General features: G+C 41.0%; 1 protein-coding gene, 1 long non-coding RNA gene and 4 other non-coding genes across 6 annotated transcripts in view; 1 reads left to right on the top strand and 5 right to left on the bottom strand.

The window, feature by feature from the left end:
• DIPK1B (divergent protein kinase domain 1B) overlaps positions 1-1,798 on the top strand; it is a 36,283-nt gene extending 34,485 nt beyond the window's left edge. The window contains exon 5 of the mRNA XM_067541835.1: positions 553-1,798. Coding sequence (XP_067397936.1) covers positions 553-1,365 — 813 coding nt within the window. The 3' untranslated portion in view covers positions 1,366-1,798. The remainder of the gene's footprint in view (positions 1-552) is intronic.
• Positions 1,799-8,417: 6,619 nt separating this feature from the next.
• LOC137148970 (small nucleolar RNA SNORA17) lies at positions 8,418-8,546 on the bottom strand. Its single transcript, XR_010918628.1, has one exon. It is a non-coding gene; the product is annotated as a small nucleolar RNA SNORA17 (small nucleolar RNA).
• Positions 8,547-10,881: 2,335 nt separating this feature from the next.
• LOC137148967 (small nucleolar RNA SNORA43) lies at positions 10,882-11,016 on the bottom strand. The gene has a single exon (XR_010918625.1). It is a non-coding gene; the product is annotated as a small nucleolar RNA SNORA43 (small nucleolar RNA).
• Positions 11,017-12,458: 1,442 nt separating this feature from the next.
• LOC137148800 (uncharacterized) lies at positions 12,459-15,558 on the bottom strand. The gene is made up of 3 exons (XR_010918590.1): positions 15,476-15,558; positions 13,406-13,457; positions 12,459-12,720 (listed from the first exon to the last, which is right to left on the bottom strand). It is a non-coding gene; the product is annotated as an uncharacterized lncRNA (long non-coding RNA).
• On the bottom strand, positions 13,228-13,360 carry LOC137148968 (small nucleolar RNA SNORA17). The gene has a single exon (XR_010918626.1). It is a non-coding gene; the product is annotated as a small nucleolar RNA SNORA17 (small nucleolar RNA).
• On the bottom strand, positions 14,150-14,278 carry LOC137148969 (small nucleolar RNA SNORA17). Its single transcript, XR_010918627.1, has one exon. It is a non-coding gene; the product is annotated as a small nucleolar RNA SNORA17 (small nucleolar RNA).
• Positions 15,559-15,691: the final 133 nt, after the last annotated feature.

Here is a 15,691-nt window from a genome sequence, read left to right on the forward strand (position 1 = left end):
AAAAGTAGCAGCTTCCAAGCAGACTTTCAAAGCCACAGTAAAATAAGTGATGTTCTCTTTTAGTACGAGTCTCTGCCATGCCTGTGCAGTCCAGCGATAACTACAGTCCGTCTGAACCTAAAACAGGGTGTCAATATTATTTTCTTTAGATATATTTACTTTTTAATTAGAATATAGATGTGATTGTAATAAGATTTCCTGTGAATAAGGGGCTGGAGGCTCTGACCCAGCCCTGGATTTGCAGTCAATGTAGAACGCACTGCACCCCAAGGGGCGGTGGGCAGGCACAAAGATGTGTCAAGAGCATAGCCAGAATATGCTGCACTCTGCCTATCCCCTTGAAGACTCTTCCCAGTAGGAAGAATTTAGAGCAGCTCCCAGGTGCAAAACCAATCAGAGAATCAAGGGGCTGTAAGCAGCTGGCTGCAGCAGAGAGTTGTTCTAGCTTTTTTACTTCACTCAGAAAGCAGCACCCTTGTAACTCTACCCTGTACTGATGTGCACAATGGGTTAACGTTTAAAGAGCTGATGGGATTTCTTATCTGTTTGCAGTCTAACCTAGGAGATCAGACGTCTCTTGCAGCCTTGGTGAGCCAAATCATCACCATGGCAGACGTGAACAGAGATGGGAAAGTGTCTCTGGCAGAGGCCAAATCCATCTGGGCTCTACTTCATCTGAATGAATTCCTGCTCATGCTCTCCTTGCACGAAAAAGAGCACACCTCCAAGCTGCTGGGGCACTGCGGGGACCTGTATGTCACAGAGAAGATCCCTCATAACTCCCTCTACGGTACCAATATCCCTCACTTCTTCCAGCCATTGTTGCCTTCAGCCATCCACCGGGTTATTCACCAGTGGTTTGCCCCAGCCTGGCCCAGGAGAGCAAAAATCGCCATCGGTCTTTTGGAGTTTGTGGAGGAAATATTCCATGGGACGTACGGGAACTTCTATATCTGCGAAACCAGCTTTAAGAACGTGGGCTACAACGACAAGTATGACTTCAAAATGGTCAACTTGAGGAAGATGGCAACAGAGATGACAATCAGAGGTTTCCTCAAGGGACGTCATTGTGAGCAGAACGTGGACTGTACCTACGGGAAGGACTGCATGGCGACTTGTGACAAACTCATGAAGCAGTGCAAGAGTGACATGGTGCAGCCCAACCTGGCAAAAGTCTGTGGGCTACTGCAGGATTACTTGTTGTACGGAGCTCCATCCGACTTGAAAGAAGAACTGCAGAAGCAGCTACGAACTTGTATGACCCTTAGCGGCCTGGCTAGCCAGATGGAAGTGCACCACTCACTTGTGTTGAACAATCTCAAGACGTTGCTTTGGAAGAAGATTTCAAATACCAAATATTCCTAACAGGGCAGTCATGACCGTGGGTTATAATTTTGGTATCCTGCTAAGGAGAAAAGGTAATTCCTCTTCACTCTGCCAGAGGGAATGCACAGGAAGCAGGTGGTTCACATAGCTTCTGCCCCTTTTCCTTCATGAAAAAACCCAACTAAGCATTAATGACCCGTACCACTCAGCAAAATCATCAACAGTGTGCTTTAGGTTTGTAAAGAACATGATGCAAAGTAGAAATGCCAAGAGCCTGGCTGAAGGGTTTGGGGGAAGAAAACAGAGGGAAAAGATGAGGAACCAGAGTCTAGCTGCACCTATCTTTCCTGCTAATCAAGGAACAATCACAAGTGCAGAAAGAGAATGAATTATCATGCTGTAATTGTCATATCTTATTTTAACAAACACCTCTGATGTAAATAAATAGCTTTTATGTGAGTAGCACTGGTACGTCTATAGCAAACAACCTTTTAAATACCAGCTTCCTTGTGATTCTTAAAAGGGTAGATTATCCCACACTGGAGAGTCTGCACCATTTTTTATTTTAATGTCTGAATATGACATTGTAAAATTCAGGCAGTGTAGGGAGCAGACAGACAAGCTCATCCACATAATTTGAGTCTGGTTGTACACATCTTCCTGAAGTGCCTGACCCCACAGTTGCTAGGTCCTGGTCAATTCTAGGCTTCCTGTAAACAACTGCTACATTGGACCATACCATTACACATTTCTATTGTTTAATAATGTATTAAAATGAGTACAGTTAAAGGGAAAAATGATGGCTATAACACAAGGATAAAACAGACCTATACAAATACAGGAAGACCCCAGGCAAAGACACAAACCAAATTAACATGGTGGCATAAATGCTATGTAGTATACTGTGTTCCCTATATAAAGAGAAAAACAATAACGCTCAAACACCAGTTTGGGTATAAATCCACCTCTTGGTTTAATTAGCACTTTTAAAAAAACTAACCCCACGTGAATCCACTGCTTTCCTTGCCCTTCCCCGCACCCCACTTAAAAAGTAATTTCACAAAAATTTTCAGTAATCAACAAAACAAACATCTCTCATTTAGCTGTCTGAATACTACTGCTATTGAAGTAAGGACCCTTTGCTTCCATTTATATTCACTTATAACTCTTTAACATTCAAAATGCTTTGAACACATGGATGGAGTGGGGAGAGAGTTTAATTTATGCAAACTATTGTTAGTTTGTTCTCCATTCCCTGCACAATTTTATCCATTGTGATAGACTGCATGCTGGCAATCCAAAAGCATCTTAGTGAAGCAAAGCACACATCTGAAGTACAATCACTAGAAAAAAAAATTCTGTCCCACAGGATATACAGCCTCTGAAAGCAATCTTTAATGCCACAGCTGTAAAGTTATGAGCCCTTTAGAAGTAACTGATATCTCCACTCCATTAGTGCTATATGATCATCGTTACGACTCAACTGTTATTTATGGGGAAAATGTTTTAGTGTCAACAATGCTTTAAATCTAGCATGCAGTCAATGTAACTTGCTTCCCAGAGCCAAGCCGGCTTTGCACTACGGTAATTCATACACTAGAAGGCTAAGCATCTTTTGTGGGGGTAGTTTTGTTGTTTGGGGTTTCAGAGTCATTGTGTTATGTCCATAAAAGTTACTCAGACTCGTTAAATACGATAAAAACTTCACTGGATAGAAAAAAAAGGAGCCTAAAAACACCAAGGCAAGGCCGACACTCCAAACTTAATGCATGCTATTGCATTAAAAGGGCCCTAGGTTGAAGAGATTTTAAAGGATGCTGCCTAGTTAAGTGTCAAATTTCCCATCTTTTGCTAGTTGAGCCAGAAGTGAATTTAAACAATTTTTGTGTGAAATTTAAGAAAAAATAAAACTGGAATGGTTAGACTAGATATTACTTACAGTGTTGTAAATACATCCATGCAATTCATTTTAGACTAAGTAGGTAGGCCCCTTTTCTCTTTAGATTGACATTTAAATGAAGCTCTGCCCCAAGACAGGAGGAAAGTCAGTTTAAACTTTAGTCTCTTAATACAGGAATATAGCATTTAATGTAGTTTATCAGGAACACACAGATGCAGGAGAGTGTGAAGATCAGATACCTGTTTATTCTATATTGCACTTGGGCTAACGGGGTTACTGAGAACATTTACAGTTGTAAAGAATATATTTACATCACCACATATTATATTCACGTTCATTGTCTGTAGTGCTTGCCCTGTCTTTGAACCAGTGCATGGTAGAGGATGAAGATATATACCCAGCAAACTTCAAATGGTTGCTTTTGCTGTGGTGAGGTATCATCTGCAAACAAACACGCCCCAACACATTAGAATAAGAACCTCAAAGAAATGCCGTCCTCACAATGCAGGGCTAGACCTTGCAATGCTTCAGTAGCCCAGGAAGGTACATCATAATACTCCTCAAGAAGCTTTGGTTTGAGACCTCTGACTGTGGCTCTGAGGGGAAAGGTAGGAGAAACTGAGCAGTCCCTGTACTTAAACCTTGCTGTGGTCCAGCATCTGAGTTCCTTACACATTTAAAATGAACACACTTCTCTGTTCTGATTGGGACAAGAGCCTCTGGTTGCCAGTGGATCACAGATGCTGAACCAAGTCAGTAATGACTCAAGAACTATTTAAAGAATTTCCTCTCTCAAAGAAAAACAGCTCTGTAAAATGAAATCCACGTTTCCTGGAAAGTCATTACAATGGCTAAATAAAGATTATAAAGAAGCTTAAAGTTTAACTACCCAGTGCTCAAGAACAGTGGTAAGTGGACATAACCAAGACATGAAGCAGCTAATATACACTTTCAGTGGGTAAAACCTACCACCCCAGCACTGACGGCCTGGCAGGAGGCCCTATGCAACCTGTAAACCTCTATTAGTCCCTTTAACAATGCATTTAAGTGATGAATATAGCTGTGTGCAGACTCTATGCACCAGGCTGATTTCATACCAATCAAGAATACTCAGGGCCCATCTAACAAAGAGGATACAGGGTTAAGAAACTGGTTCCTAACCTTGTGACTTGTCCATAGCAAGAGAGTCAATTTTTGCAAAGGATTATCAGGCAACACTGAACCATTAGCTTCAAGATATAGGTCACTCAAATAGATTAAAGATCTCATCATCTGAGACACTGTAGCAAGTCACGGGCAATTTTTTTCCAATCCTTTCTTGTTCGTGAGGGTCTTCTGCATCCCTCAGAGTCCTCTGCCAGTCCCCATGCTCCCCCAAAACAACACTGTAAAGCCAACTTGTAGCCACCTTCCTTCCAACCAAAGAGGAATGAAGAATCAATAGCAAATCTCAAAATGAGGAGACGCTATTGGTGAGCAAGGCAAGATTCTCTCTGCCTCCCACTTCAAAACTGAAAGCTGCGTGCTGACCTCACAGCAGGCCCAAGCCCATAACAGAGACAAAACTAAATTGTATAGAGTGCTAAATTACACAATATCAGGAAGTAGGCTTGAGATTGAGAATCTGTTAGAGTAATTTCTATGCTGAGGCGCTGCAAGAAAGGGAGAATCAATGATGTCCGGTGCCTGCTCCAACTCTTACCTTTTTTAATTTACACCTTCCTATGGCTGCTCAGTATGAAGATGCAGCTATTTAGACCACCCTTATGAAGTCTAGCTTGGAGTTTGGCTCTTGATATTCAGACTGGGTCTCCTTCATAGCACCAGAGAGCATTATCCATCATGCCACTGAGCCACACCCAGGGACTGATATTTTCAAAACCATTTGCCATCAAGGATTTATCATTTTAAAAAAATGTACATGGAAATCAAGCCTTGCCCAGGTTTTAGTTTTTGAGCTGCACTCCAACAGATTGGATCCAGCCTCCTAGTTATTTGCTAAGGTTTTATTACTTTGCTCTTATGCAAATTGTTTCATCTCCTTTGGGAAACTATTGTCACTAATATTATCAAGTTGTAGTAGTTTCTGGGCATATTGAGTAATAGGATTTGATACAAGGACCCATCTCCGATAATACCACTGCCACAAGCTGCAGGTTGAAGTCCATGGCAGCTAATAAGCCAATCTGATTCAGAAGCCAAATTATAGCATTATCTACATATGAAGAGATAGCAAGCATGAATTCTAAGACAACCCCTAAAAGTAAAAGCAGAATAAGCTAAACTGGGTCTAAATACGTTTTGTTTTTTAAATTTATAATATGCAACAATGAACAGTTTTAACAGCCTCTCTTAATACAGGTGCTTGTTGCCAGTTTACTTCGTTTTTCCCTATACCAGTTATATTTCCACTCCTCCAAGGTTTTTTTTTTTTTTTTTTTTTTTTTTTTTTAAATCCTCCAAGTTTGTGTAGTAGCACAGCCATGATTCAGGGTGAATCAAGCTTTTCCATCATATTCCTGTTTCCATGAGTTCAAGATTTTGGTGGGATACATGGATTAAAAAACCCTTTAAATATACAATCATATGACAGCTCCACAAGAGGGAACAAAAATAGTTCAAGACGTGTGTTGAGACTGCAACTTTTATTCTCCCCAAGACGCAGATCCTCAAAGGCCTGACACCACATGACTTTGCTATTTTACAATTGTAACCATCAGACTGCTTAAATCAAACCTGTCGAAGTCCTAACCTACTAACCTCTATTTCAGTGTCTTGAACATTTTCAGCTATGTTAATTACATCTGTAGGAAATTACATATGAAATCCTGATGATAAAGCAGTATTAAACTTAACTGAGGTTTTCATCCTTGTCTGTTTAATCCTTAGGAATGCTGGCATTTTCCAGACTGCCAGCTAGATAAACATGCAATAGAACATAAGGCTGTTAGATTATCTTGAACTCATTTTGCTGTGTCCAGGTCCTGGAACAATGACATTCATAATGTATCATATGCAATATATCTAGCCAGCGATGTGAGCTGTAATCCAAGCACTAGCTTCATCTCTTAATTTCCCTGTATTCCTTGGTTTAAGTCAGACCATTACTTAACTGTGTACTTAGTCCAAAGAAAGCCATTATCTTAAATTTTAATCTACATCTCAAACTGTAATTATGCCGATCTTTCTTTTTTCCACTCTCTTAATTGTCTTACTTGATTCTTAATTGACTACCGTTTTACTACTAAATCCCTTGTGGCACAACTACTCAATATGCTATACTATAAACCCACCCCCTCCACCTCTCCTCATATGCGGTATGAACAGTTCGACAGATGGAAGTCTCAAAAGCTCAATTTTTAAACACTGCTTTATTTTTCCACAATATTTACATTTTGGTTATTTGTGACTTAAATGCAACATATACATTGGATAAAGACTTATTCTACAGATTATGCCACCACATGAAATGGATCTGGATTCTGATGTATGAGTCAATGTGAACGGAGGTTTTTCTTTCAAAACATGTTTCACTTCAAGAGGTTGGTATTTTTGATGGCTGGAAGTCAGAACCATGGATGAGTACCCCCCTCAGGAAGGTGAAGTCCATATCTGGATTACTGTCTGGTTTGGGTAAAATAATTATTAACTAGCACTATTAACATGCTAGGAAATCCATTTAGCGAGCAACGCTTTCACACAGAAGTGAACTTATTACTGTGCAATTTTTACTTAAGCTTTTACCTAATGTAACTGCATCTCCTGAGCTTCAGCATCTGCTTGAGTCACCGTATTTTAATCAGATGCTAGAATTCTAGGCCACTTTCTGGTTTTCTCCACAAGGTTTTGTGTATTAGAGGTTTACATTTTCTAGCAGCATATTTCAACTGAACTGGATTTAAGAAAAAGCTACAGCTAACAAGGTGAAGTTTTAAAAGAGCCTAATTAGACACTCACTACCCCGATGGAACCCTTAATGTAACTAAAGGCTTGGGAGAAACTGAACATATATTTCAGGGGTAAAAGAAATCAGGGATTTTAAATAAAACATTCACATCTTAATGCATGAGTCTTTGCATGGAACTGCAGTCATAAGCACAACACCCTTATTAGCATTCTTTTCAGAAGCCACTGCTATTGGGCAGTGCCTTTTCCCAATTAAATGGCTCATTTTGCAGCCAGCAGCTACTCACTTGGTTAATGGCACCTTTTGCCCCCCTAATGCCCACTTAACATTTTCCAGCATTTAGCACTGCTAGATTTTGTCAGGCTATTAGTCAAAGCCTTCAGGAGTTTTCAAATGCCAACTGTAGCCATAGCCTATTCCTCTTTCGTCATCTTACCGCTCCAGTACACTCCAGAGATGGGAGAGGTGTTACCCAGTTATTAAAACTGATGCATACCTTTGCTTCCTAACAACTCACTAGCCTGGAGGTCAAGTTTTTTTTGCAGATGTACTAGCATACACACTCAGTAGAAAACAATTAGACATGCCACGCTGCACCAATTTTTTCTTTAAATAGGTACTTATTTAAGTTTACTTTGCTAAGCCATGTTAACATCTAGGGTTTGATACACACAAAAGTATAAAGAAAAGTTCTGTAATTGATAATCAGATCAAAGCATTTCATCTTTGGATGGACTGTAAAGTTTATTCCTCTCATTTGAAAGGACATCACTGAATTTCTGCACACACTTTGGATTGGATATTGAAAGCGTATTCTTTTATCTGATCTATTCCTTTAACATGTCTGAATTAACTTCTATTTTATTACAAACTTTTGACACATGATGAAAGATTTTGCAATGTTTGAAAGGATTTTGCACCATCAGGCTGCAGTTTATGAAACCTCTTTTCCGTTATTTTGGTATACATCTTAGTAACAGATGAATGGAAACATACAATCAATGTAAATTCTTTTAATGAATATGTCTACTGGATTTAGCATAATTTTATTGTTGAGACGTGAGAAATGCTGTGCTTGAATAACTTTGTCTTACAAGTTAACTGCTATATTAATGCATTAAGGCCAATTTAATTTGAAACCGAACAGTCCTTAAATGTGCAGATTACTTTAAAAGATAAGTGATTTTCATTTGCTGAAATGGTTGTTTAAAAACCTTACCACAAATCCAATGTCTACAGAAGAGTCTGATGCAAAGAAAACAGTCATCCCCCGCCCAAATGTACACTGTTTAGCTGCTATGAACACCTGCATCCCTTCTTTAAGGGCAGACTCAAAGCAACCAATGCTTCCTGTCTGCCTCCTTCTGGCATAAAGACAACACTGCAGTCATATTTACATCTCACCGGAGCAGTAACTGATTAACAGTCAACGGTAAAAGGAAATTTTAAACATGTAGCCCTGCCAACTGAGCTAACTGAAGTAGCAACCATCTACTTTAGCCATCTGAACTTAGAGACTAACATGTCTCCACAATGTTAATGCACTAGTGAGGGACTTGTCTTGTGCCACAGGGTTAAGCAGTGTTAACACATAAACGTCGGAGACAGGTTTCAAAGGTAGTTGCTGTTACCAGTAAATATGATGATAAAAGTAATGTAGTTCTGCTTGTGTGCACATGAATTTAACAGTGCTTAAAATATTAAAATTTAAGTATAAAACATAAAATATGAGAGCTCTAACTGACTCAGTTTTCTACATTAGGGAGGAGCGTTCCAGCCCAAACCCCATGGACAATGACGTATGAACATCATTGTTCTAACTGAAATAACCTATGCATTATAGGTCTGTTTTCCAGTCACTAAGTTTTTCTTTAAGGCTTAAAAAACAAAGATGGACACAATCTATGCAGAAATAAATTTGGAGTGTTTCTCAAAATTAAAGGGATATAGTCCAGGAGTTTAGATCCAAAATGAAGGTTGTAAGAAGTATAAGGTACAAACAGAAATGCATTCAGAAAGTTTTCAATTCCATGAAAATAGTTTACAGATTGAATTTAAAAATCCTCTTCAGACTAAGTAACCGAAACACATGCACAAGCACAGTGTTGCAGAGAACCAGAAAGTGAAATTGATTACAATAAAAGTGAAACTACCAATCTAGTTTTACTGTCCAATTTGAATTAGGGACAGTGGGGGGAATGGGAGGCAATCAGCAAAAATGGTGGAAGGTAAATTAGATGCTTAAAAATGAAAAAGGCTTAAAATCTAACAGTTTATTAGTAACATAGAGAAGGACAAGTTCTTTTATAAATAAGATTTTTTAAAGAACCTTACCATGATGTCCCTTAAACATCAGTTATTTGTACTCCAACTCGCGGGCACCAGCAGTTGTGGTGACTTATGTCATGCCTGGAATATTTGATTCCTGGTGCTAAAGGATGCCATAAGACTTACTTTCAACAGCATTTATGTTAAACAATTTCAGAGGAAATCAGTGCTGTCCTCCTCATAAGCAACTGTGAAAAGGAGGCAGAATATCAAACATTGGCAAAGCAAGGCACTGCTTTTAAAATATTTCTCAGAGATTCTCCCTAGTTTAAAATTATGCATTCATATATAAAATCCACCGAATTGCTATTTTATTTGCATGCAGGCACTACATGAACTCAGCAATATTCCTAGAATTCATACATCATTTGCTTACTCCCCTTCTTTGGACACTGTGTAACCTGCATAATTCAACCACTATGTATGCCAACAAAATAGTCCCAAATGTTTCTACTTCAATTCATATATAACCAGAACTTCTCTCTTTGGTTTTTCATTAGCATGTGTACCCCACAAACCCAGAACTGAAGCTAATGGATTAACATTTGAATAGAAAGCATTAGTTGTGGCTTGTCTACACGGGAAAATTAAGCATCACAACTATGTATAATTAGACTGCTATAGGTAATACTGGGATCACTTCTCATGTAGACATTCTTATCCTGGAATAAGCATGTCTTTTCCCATATAGCTTAAACTGTTGCCAAAGAGACATTAGATAAACTGGAAAAAGTCACTCTTCTTCCAGCAAAAGTGGGTCCCTCCCACCTGAAGAGTTACGTGTATAACTGTAGCAGTATAACTTCACACCTTACCTTACAACTGCACATGCAGACAAGCCCAAAGTCACATGGAATCCTCTTCCCTAACCAAACCACCTGCTTAGCACATAGAAAGTAAAAATATTAAAGTTGGGAGCTGGGTGTTCTGAAAATCAGCTGCCTATTTAGATGCCTAAATAAGAACTTGGGAGTGGCTATTTTTTTTTAATTACAAAACAATTCCATCTAAACTCCACAATGTCAATTTTCTTCCTAAATCGCTCAGGTATTTTTGAAGCAGGAACTTAATAGGCACCCATTTTTTAAAATCCTGACTGTAATTCTTAGCATTATAAGTTCTTTGTCTTCAAAGTGCTTTACAAATATTAACCCTTACAAAACTCAAGAAGGGTATTAAAATGTTATCCCCAATTTACAGATGGCAGAACTGACACCAAATGGTGATTTCCCCAAGGCCACAGAAGACAGTGCCTAAATCAAGAATAGGATTCAGGAGTTCCTGAGAATGGAAGTCACTTCTATTTCTCCTTGCATACAAAGAATGATATAGGGCCTTCTCCTGACACAGATAAAATCAGTGCACTTTTAACTGTCTTTCAAACTGTTTTTTCTTTGGAGAAAGCAGGTATACTTGGAAACAATGTCAGGCTACTAATTGTTCTGAATGCTCACAGGTTTCAGAACACTGAGCGTAGACACAGCCTCTTCCTCTCTGCCACCTGATGACAGAAACACGGCATGACAACCACATGTGTAATGCCTCTAGGGGCATGGGACTATTAACATGTACGATGCTGAAGAGAAGTAGTGATTCCTCCTCAAATAAATCAAAGAAGCAATAAAAGTAGGATCTCAAGCACGAGAATGAAATCGACACATCACCACCCCTCTGTCCACTTACTGTTGTGCAAAACACAGGGTACTTTAAAAAAACTCAAATAGCTTCTGAATCTCATGAGCAGCTCCTCTGAGGGCTCTCATCTCTCTCCCACCATCCCTCTGCAACCAAACCAATGCAAATACCTGCCATTTTGCAGCTTATAATTGTATTTGATTGTAAAGATGCACATCAAGGGCTTGTCTAGACCAGCATTTGGAAGGAGTTAGCTTCCACATGCTAACAGGCTAGTGTAGACAAGGCAATGCACATATAACATTTGTCAAACTTAGCCAGTTTAACATGCGTTAAAGGTACACAGTCTTGTCTACACTACACTCCAGGCTGTCGACATTCTTAGCAAACATATTCCAATTCCTAGTCTAGACAAGGGTTTAGCTGATGGTCTCTGGTACATGGAAGTACTATTTAGGATACACAGTCTCCATGCTCACCTCACCTCTCAGATGCTGGCTTCTTGGACCATGGTGGTATCTTTAGATTTTTTTACCACAAAAAGACAAAACACATTGTACAACAATTCTAATCATTCTAAAACTTGACATGAAAAGGAATTACAAAACAAGAGAGATGGAAATGAGCTACAATGTTTGAATCTAGGATATTTCAGAGTTCAGAGAAGCAGAGTTTGGATTCAGGCTCATCTCTGCAAATATAACATTCTGTAACAAATGGAGGGCAGGCGGGGAATGATGTGCTAGATGGGCATTTATCTCCACTAAGGGATCCCACTCTGCAGAGTGAAATATCAGGGCAACTACACCTATAATTTTAAAGATTGACAAATATTGACTAAATTGTAGTGCACGGAAACTCCAGGTCACAATGGCACATAAAAAAGGTTAGAGCTCCCCACTCTTACTGAACAAAACAGCGAAGTTTCACAGAAGACATTCTTCTTCCCCTTTAAGCTATTTTAGAAGCAACAACATGGGAGGGGGAGCAAATGATTGAGGGGGAGTGGTACAGGTGGAATGCCATACTCATCAATTCTAGGCTGCTGATTCAAATTCACCTCCAACTGGTAGTAAATAAAAATGGTTACCGGCAGATAGCAGTTTAATGGCTAATTCACAATAGATCAGTAGGTGTCAGTCCAACGTAGGACAAGTGTCCACGTTGCAAAAGGCATCACCACAATTTGCACCAACTGAATGGGTAGAGAGAGCAATTACCTTCTTGCTCACAGAGGTGGACACATTGGCAGGGCAGGGCAGGGCAATGTAAAGTCGGCACCCAAAGGCACCGGGAAAGGTTCGGTTTATAGGATACGGGAGGTCAAGGAGACAGTGACGAGGCTTATTTTCTTAACCAGTAAGTTTTTATTTTAAACAAATGATAGCGAAAGTTCAGGGGAACTCCGTGCGCGAAAAGACAAAGTGCGCCACCCAAGACTTCTGCGTTAATGATCTCGCAGGATCAACACAAGGCTGTCACTTCGTGACACTAGGGTGCCCGGTTTTGGAGTTCCCCAAGAGGGTTTACAACGCAAACAACAAATAACAGTTAGTTCATACTTACAACGCTTAAGCAATAACTTATCATGCTGGCCAAACTTCAATGACCGTTGCCTTGGATTCTGCAGATGGAAGAGTATCGCTTTGAGTGATCAGTCTGTAGTGAAGCAGGCTAGTAAAGGTGCGTCAGCCTACTGAACTGACACGCTTAAAATGCTCGGTGCCGGGTGATTCTTCTTTCTCTCTAGCTACCATTGCTTGGCTTCTAGGTTTTATAGTTTTCCACATGCAAGTTTGCTACACCTTGTGACCACTGGCTATCATTTGCCACATAACCTTATCACTTGGCATCTAGCCAACCAAATGCTTACATATTGCCGGGCACTTGCTGGTCAGGCACCGGTCAGGTAGTGTGACTTGCACCTTTGCCCTTTCCTTATAGGATGATATGGCTTAAAACTATGTCATTCCCTTATAAGGCGATATGTGGGCGCAGTTCCACAGGCAAGAAAAAAATTGTCCGTGTTCCTGCACTCAATAGAGAACTTACAACTCCACAGCTCTGAATCCAGTGAAATCTTTCACTGAACACAACATTTATATTAAACAATAAAGAAAAAAAATAAAATAATGTCAGGCTGCTAATCATTCTGAGTGCTCATGGTTTCAGAACACTGAGCGTAGACACAGCCTCTTCCTCTCTGCCACCTGATGACACAAACATGGCATGGCAGCCACATCTGCAACGCCTTTAGGGGCATAGATCTACGAGAATGTAGTGACCCCCCTGCATGAAATGATGCTCACCTCAGCTCTAGGAGAAAATCTCTTGGGGTTTGCAGTATTCACATTTTCCCCTCTGTAAAAACAGCAATAAAAAAACCCAGAAAATAAATAGAGCATTTATAATACCCATTTAGATATGCTTCAAAGGCTGACTATTTGGGTATCAGTGTGATGCTGAGAGCAGTTTGGTAGTAAAGCTAAACTAAAGAAATATAACCAAATAGCCACCTTACGAGGATAAAAAAGGTACATCTTTGTGGTTAATTATACTCTCCACCAGTCTCACAGCAAGATAAGAATGGTTCTTTACAAGACATCTTCCTTGACTGACCTGACCAGCGCATCTGACTAGATGGAGATCATTTGAAAGTTTGAATCAGTTCTCAAAATTGGAGAACAGGAGCAAAGAACTAAAAAGCCAATTCCATATGAAAAATATGGAGAAATTAATCTAGTGGTTAGAGCTGTGGACTAGGAGTCAGGACTTCTGGGATCTATTCTCAGTAATGCCACTAACTTGTTACATGACCATAGATAAATGAATCTCTCCATGCCTCAGTTTCCCAACTATGAAATGGGTATAGGAATATTTACGAAGTGGATTCTATAATGTTAAAGGATAAACACAGACAATGCTCCTCATATTTTTAGTGCTTTCCCACTGTAGTACAAGATATTCTTTGATCAATGAAGTTCAAAATGGGAGAGGTCTGAGACTTATCCGGTTTCTCATGTGCCTCCAAAAAAGCAAGTCTATTTATAAATTATGTCTGGCTATTAATCATTCAGACTGTTCACGAGTTTCAGAACACTGAATGTAGACATAGCCTCTTGCTCTCTGCCACTTAATGAACAAAGATGACACAGTAGCCACCATGCATACTTCAGGGCAGGGACCCATCTAATATCGAAGGGTGCATACATAAATGGCAAATTACGAAGATTTAATTACACTAGTGAAGATTCTGATGCAAAAACTGAATCAACAAAACAAACTAAAACATTTCTTTATGCACTCATTTGTGTGTGTGTGTCTGGGTGTATATATAACACCTCATACTTTCTTAAGAGAATTTCCCCTAAGACTGGTTACAGTCTGAGATTTTAGGATTCAGAATTTTTTCTGGCCAGAAGCGACTCTCAAGTAGGTGCACTACTCTTTGTATCTTAATTGCTAAGTGAGGATTGCTCAACATTGTGTGGGTCAGAGTTTTAATGCAGTGATTATCTCCTGGACAGCTCCCTGCCCATTTGTATTCATACAAGGTACCTCTGAGACCTACAGGAAAAGTAAGCTGAAAAGCATTTAATGTATTTTCAGTGTAATTTAGCAGCTGCAAATAATGAATTGCAGCTCACTCAAACTCTGCTAATCAGCACGTGTTTCAGAGACCACCATATTTAGAGAACCTTGTACTAGGCTAGATTCACACTCAGCCCACTTCTCATTTTCAGGATGAAACCTCTAAAATGGAGATTCCACCACCTCCCTGGGTAACCCAGCTCCCCACCTCCCTGGTGAAGAAGTCTTTCCTCATCTCCAGCCTAGACCTTCCCCACTGCAACTCGAGACCATTGCTCCTCTTCTGCTGCCAGCTCCCCACCAGGCCCTGGGACTCAGGGACACAACCTGGCCAACCTCCTCAGCGACCCCCACCCCGTGACCCACGGGCCAAGGACCAGCTCGGTGCCGGTACGGGACAAAAACTTCTCTGCTTGCGAGGCCCTTCACCCTCCCCACACCAGGGTCCCTACAGCAAGCGGCATGTGTGTGGGGGTGTGTGTGGGGGGACTTGGTGGGGCACCCAGCGGGCGAGGACATGTCTAGCCCTAGTCCGGGGAAGGGTATCTTGGATCCTAGGGAAGACACACCCCAAAGACACATCGGGGGCGGGAACGGAGACGGGCCGGAGGGTGGGGGAGGGGGGACAGTCGGGCCCCGCGGAGACTTGCCCCGGGGTAACCGCTGAGCGCAGCCAAAGGACCAGGAGGGGAGGCTCCGAGGCAGGGTCCGGTCCGGTCCGATCCGGCTCCCCCCTTCAGAGCGAGGGTCGGGTCGGACCCAGCCGCCCCTCACTTTACTCCACTTACCACTCGCCGCCGACAACTGAAAGACAAAGGGGAGAACTGCCGCCCGCCTCTCCCTTATATAGATCAGCCCGACGGGACGGGAGCCCGAGAGGGACAAGAAGCCCGGCCTCCCTCGGCCGGCAGCTGCCTCGTGGCCTCAGACACACTCCCCCTGCTGGACAGGAGTGTGAAGCGCAGCGAGTTCAGGGCAGGCCCTTGGGGTCAGGCTCAGCATGG

The sequence above is a fragment of the Emydura macquarii genome, unplaced genomic scaffold (assembly GCF_026122565.2).
Source record: "Emydura macquarii macquarii isolate MOO-44397 ecotype Brisbane River unplaced genomic scaffold, CSIRO-AGI_Emac_v2 contig_691, whole genome shotgun sequence".
Classification (NCBI taxonomy): domain Eukaryota; kingdom Metazoa; phylum Chordata; order Testudines; family Chelidae; genus Emydura; species Emydura macquarii.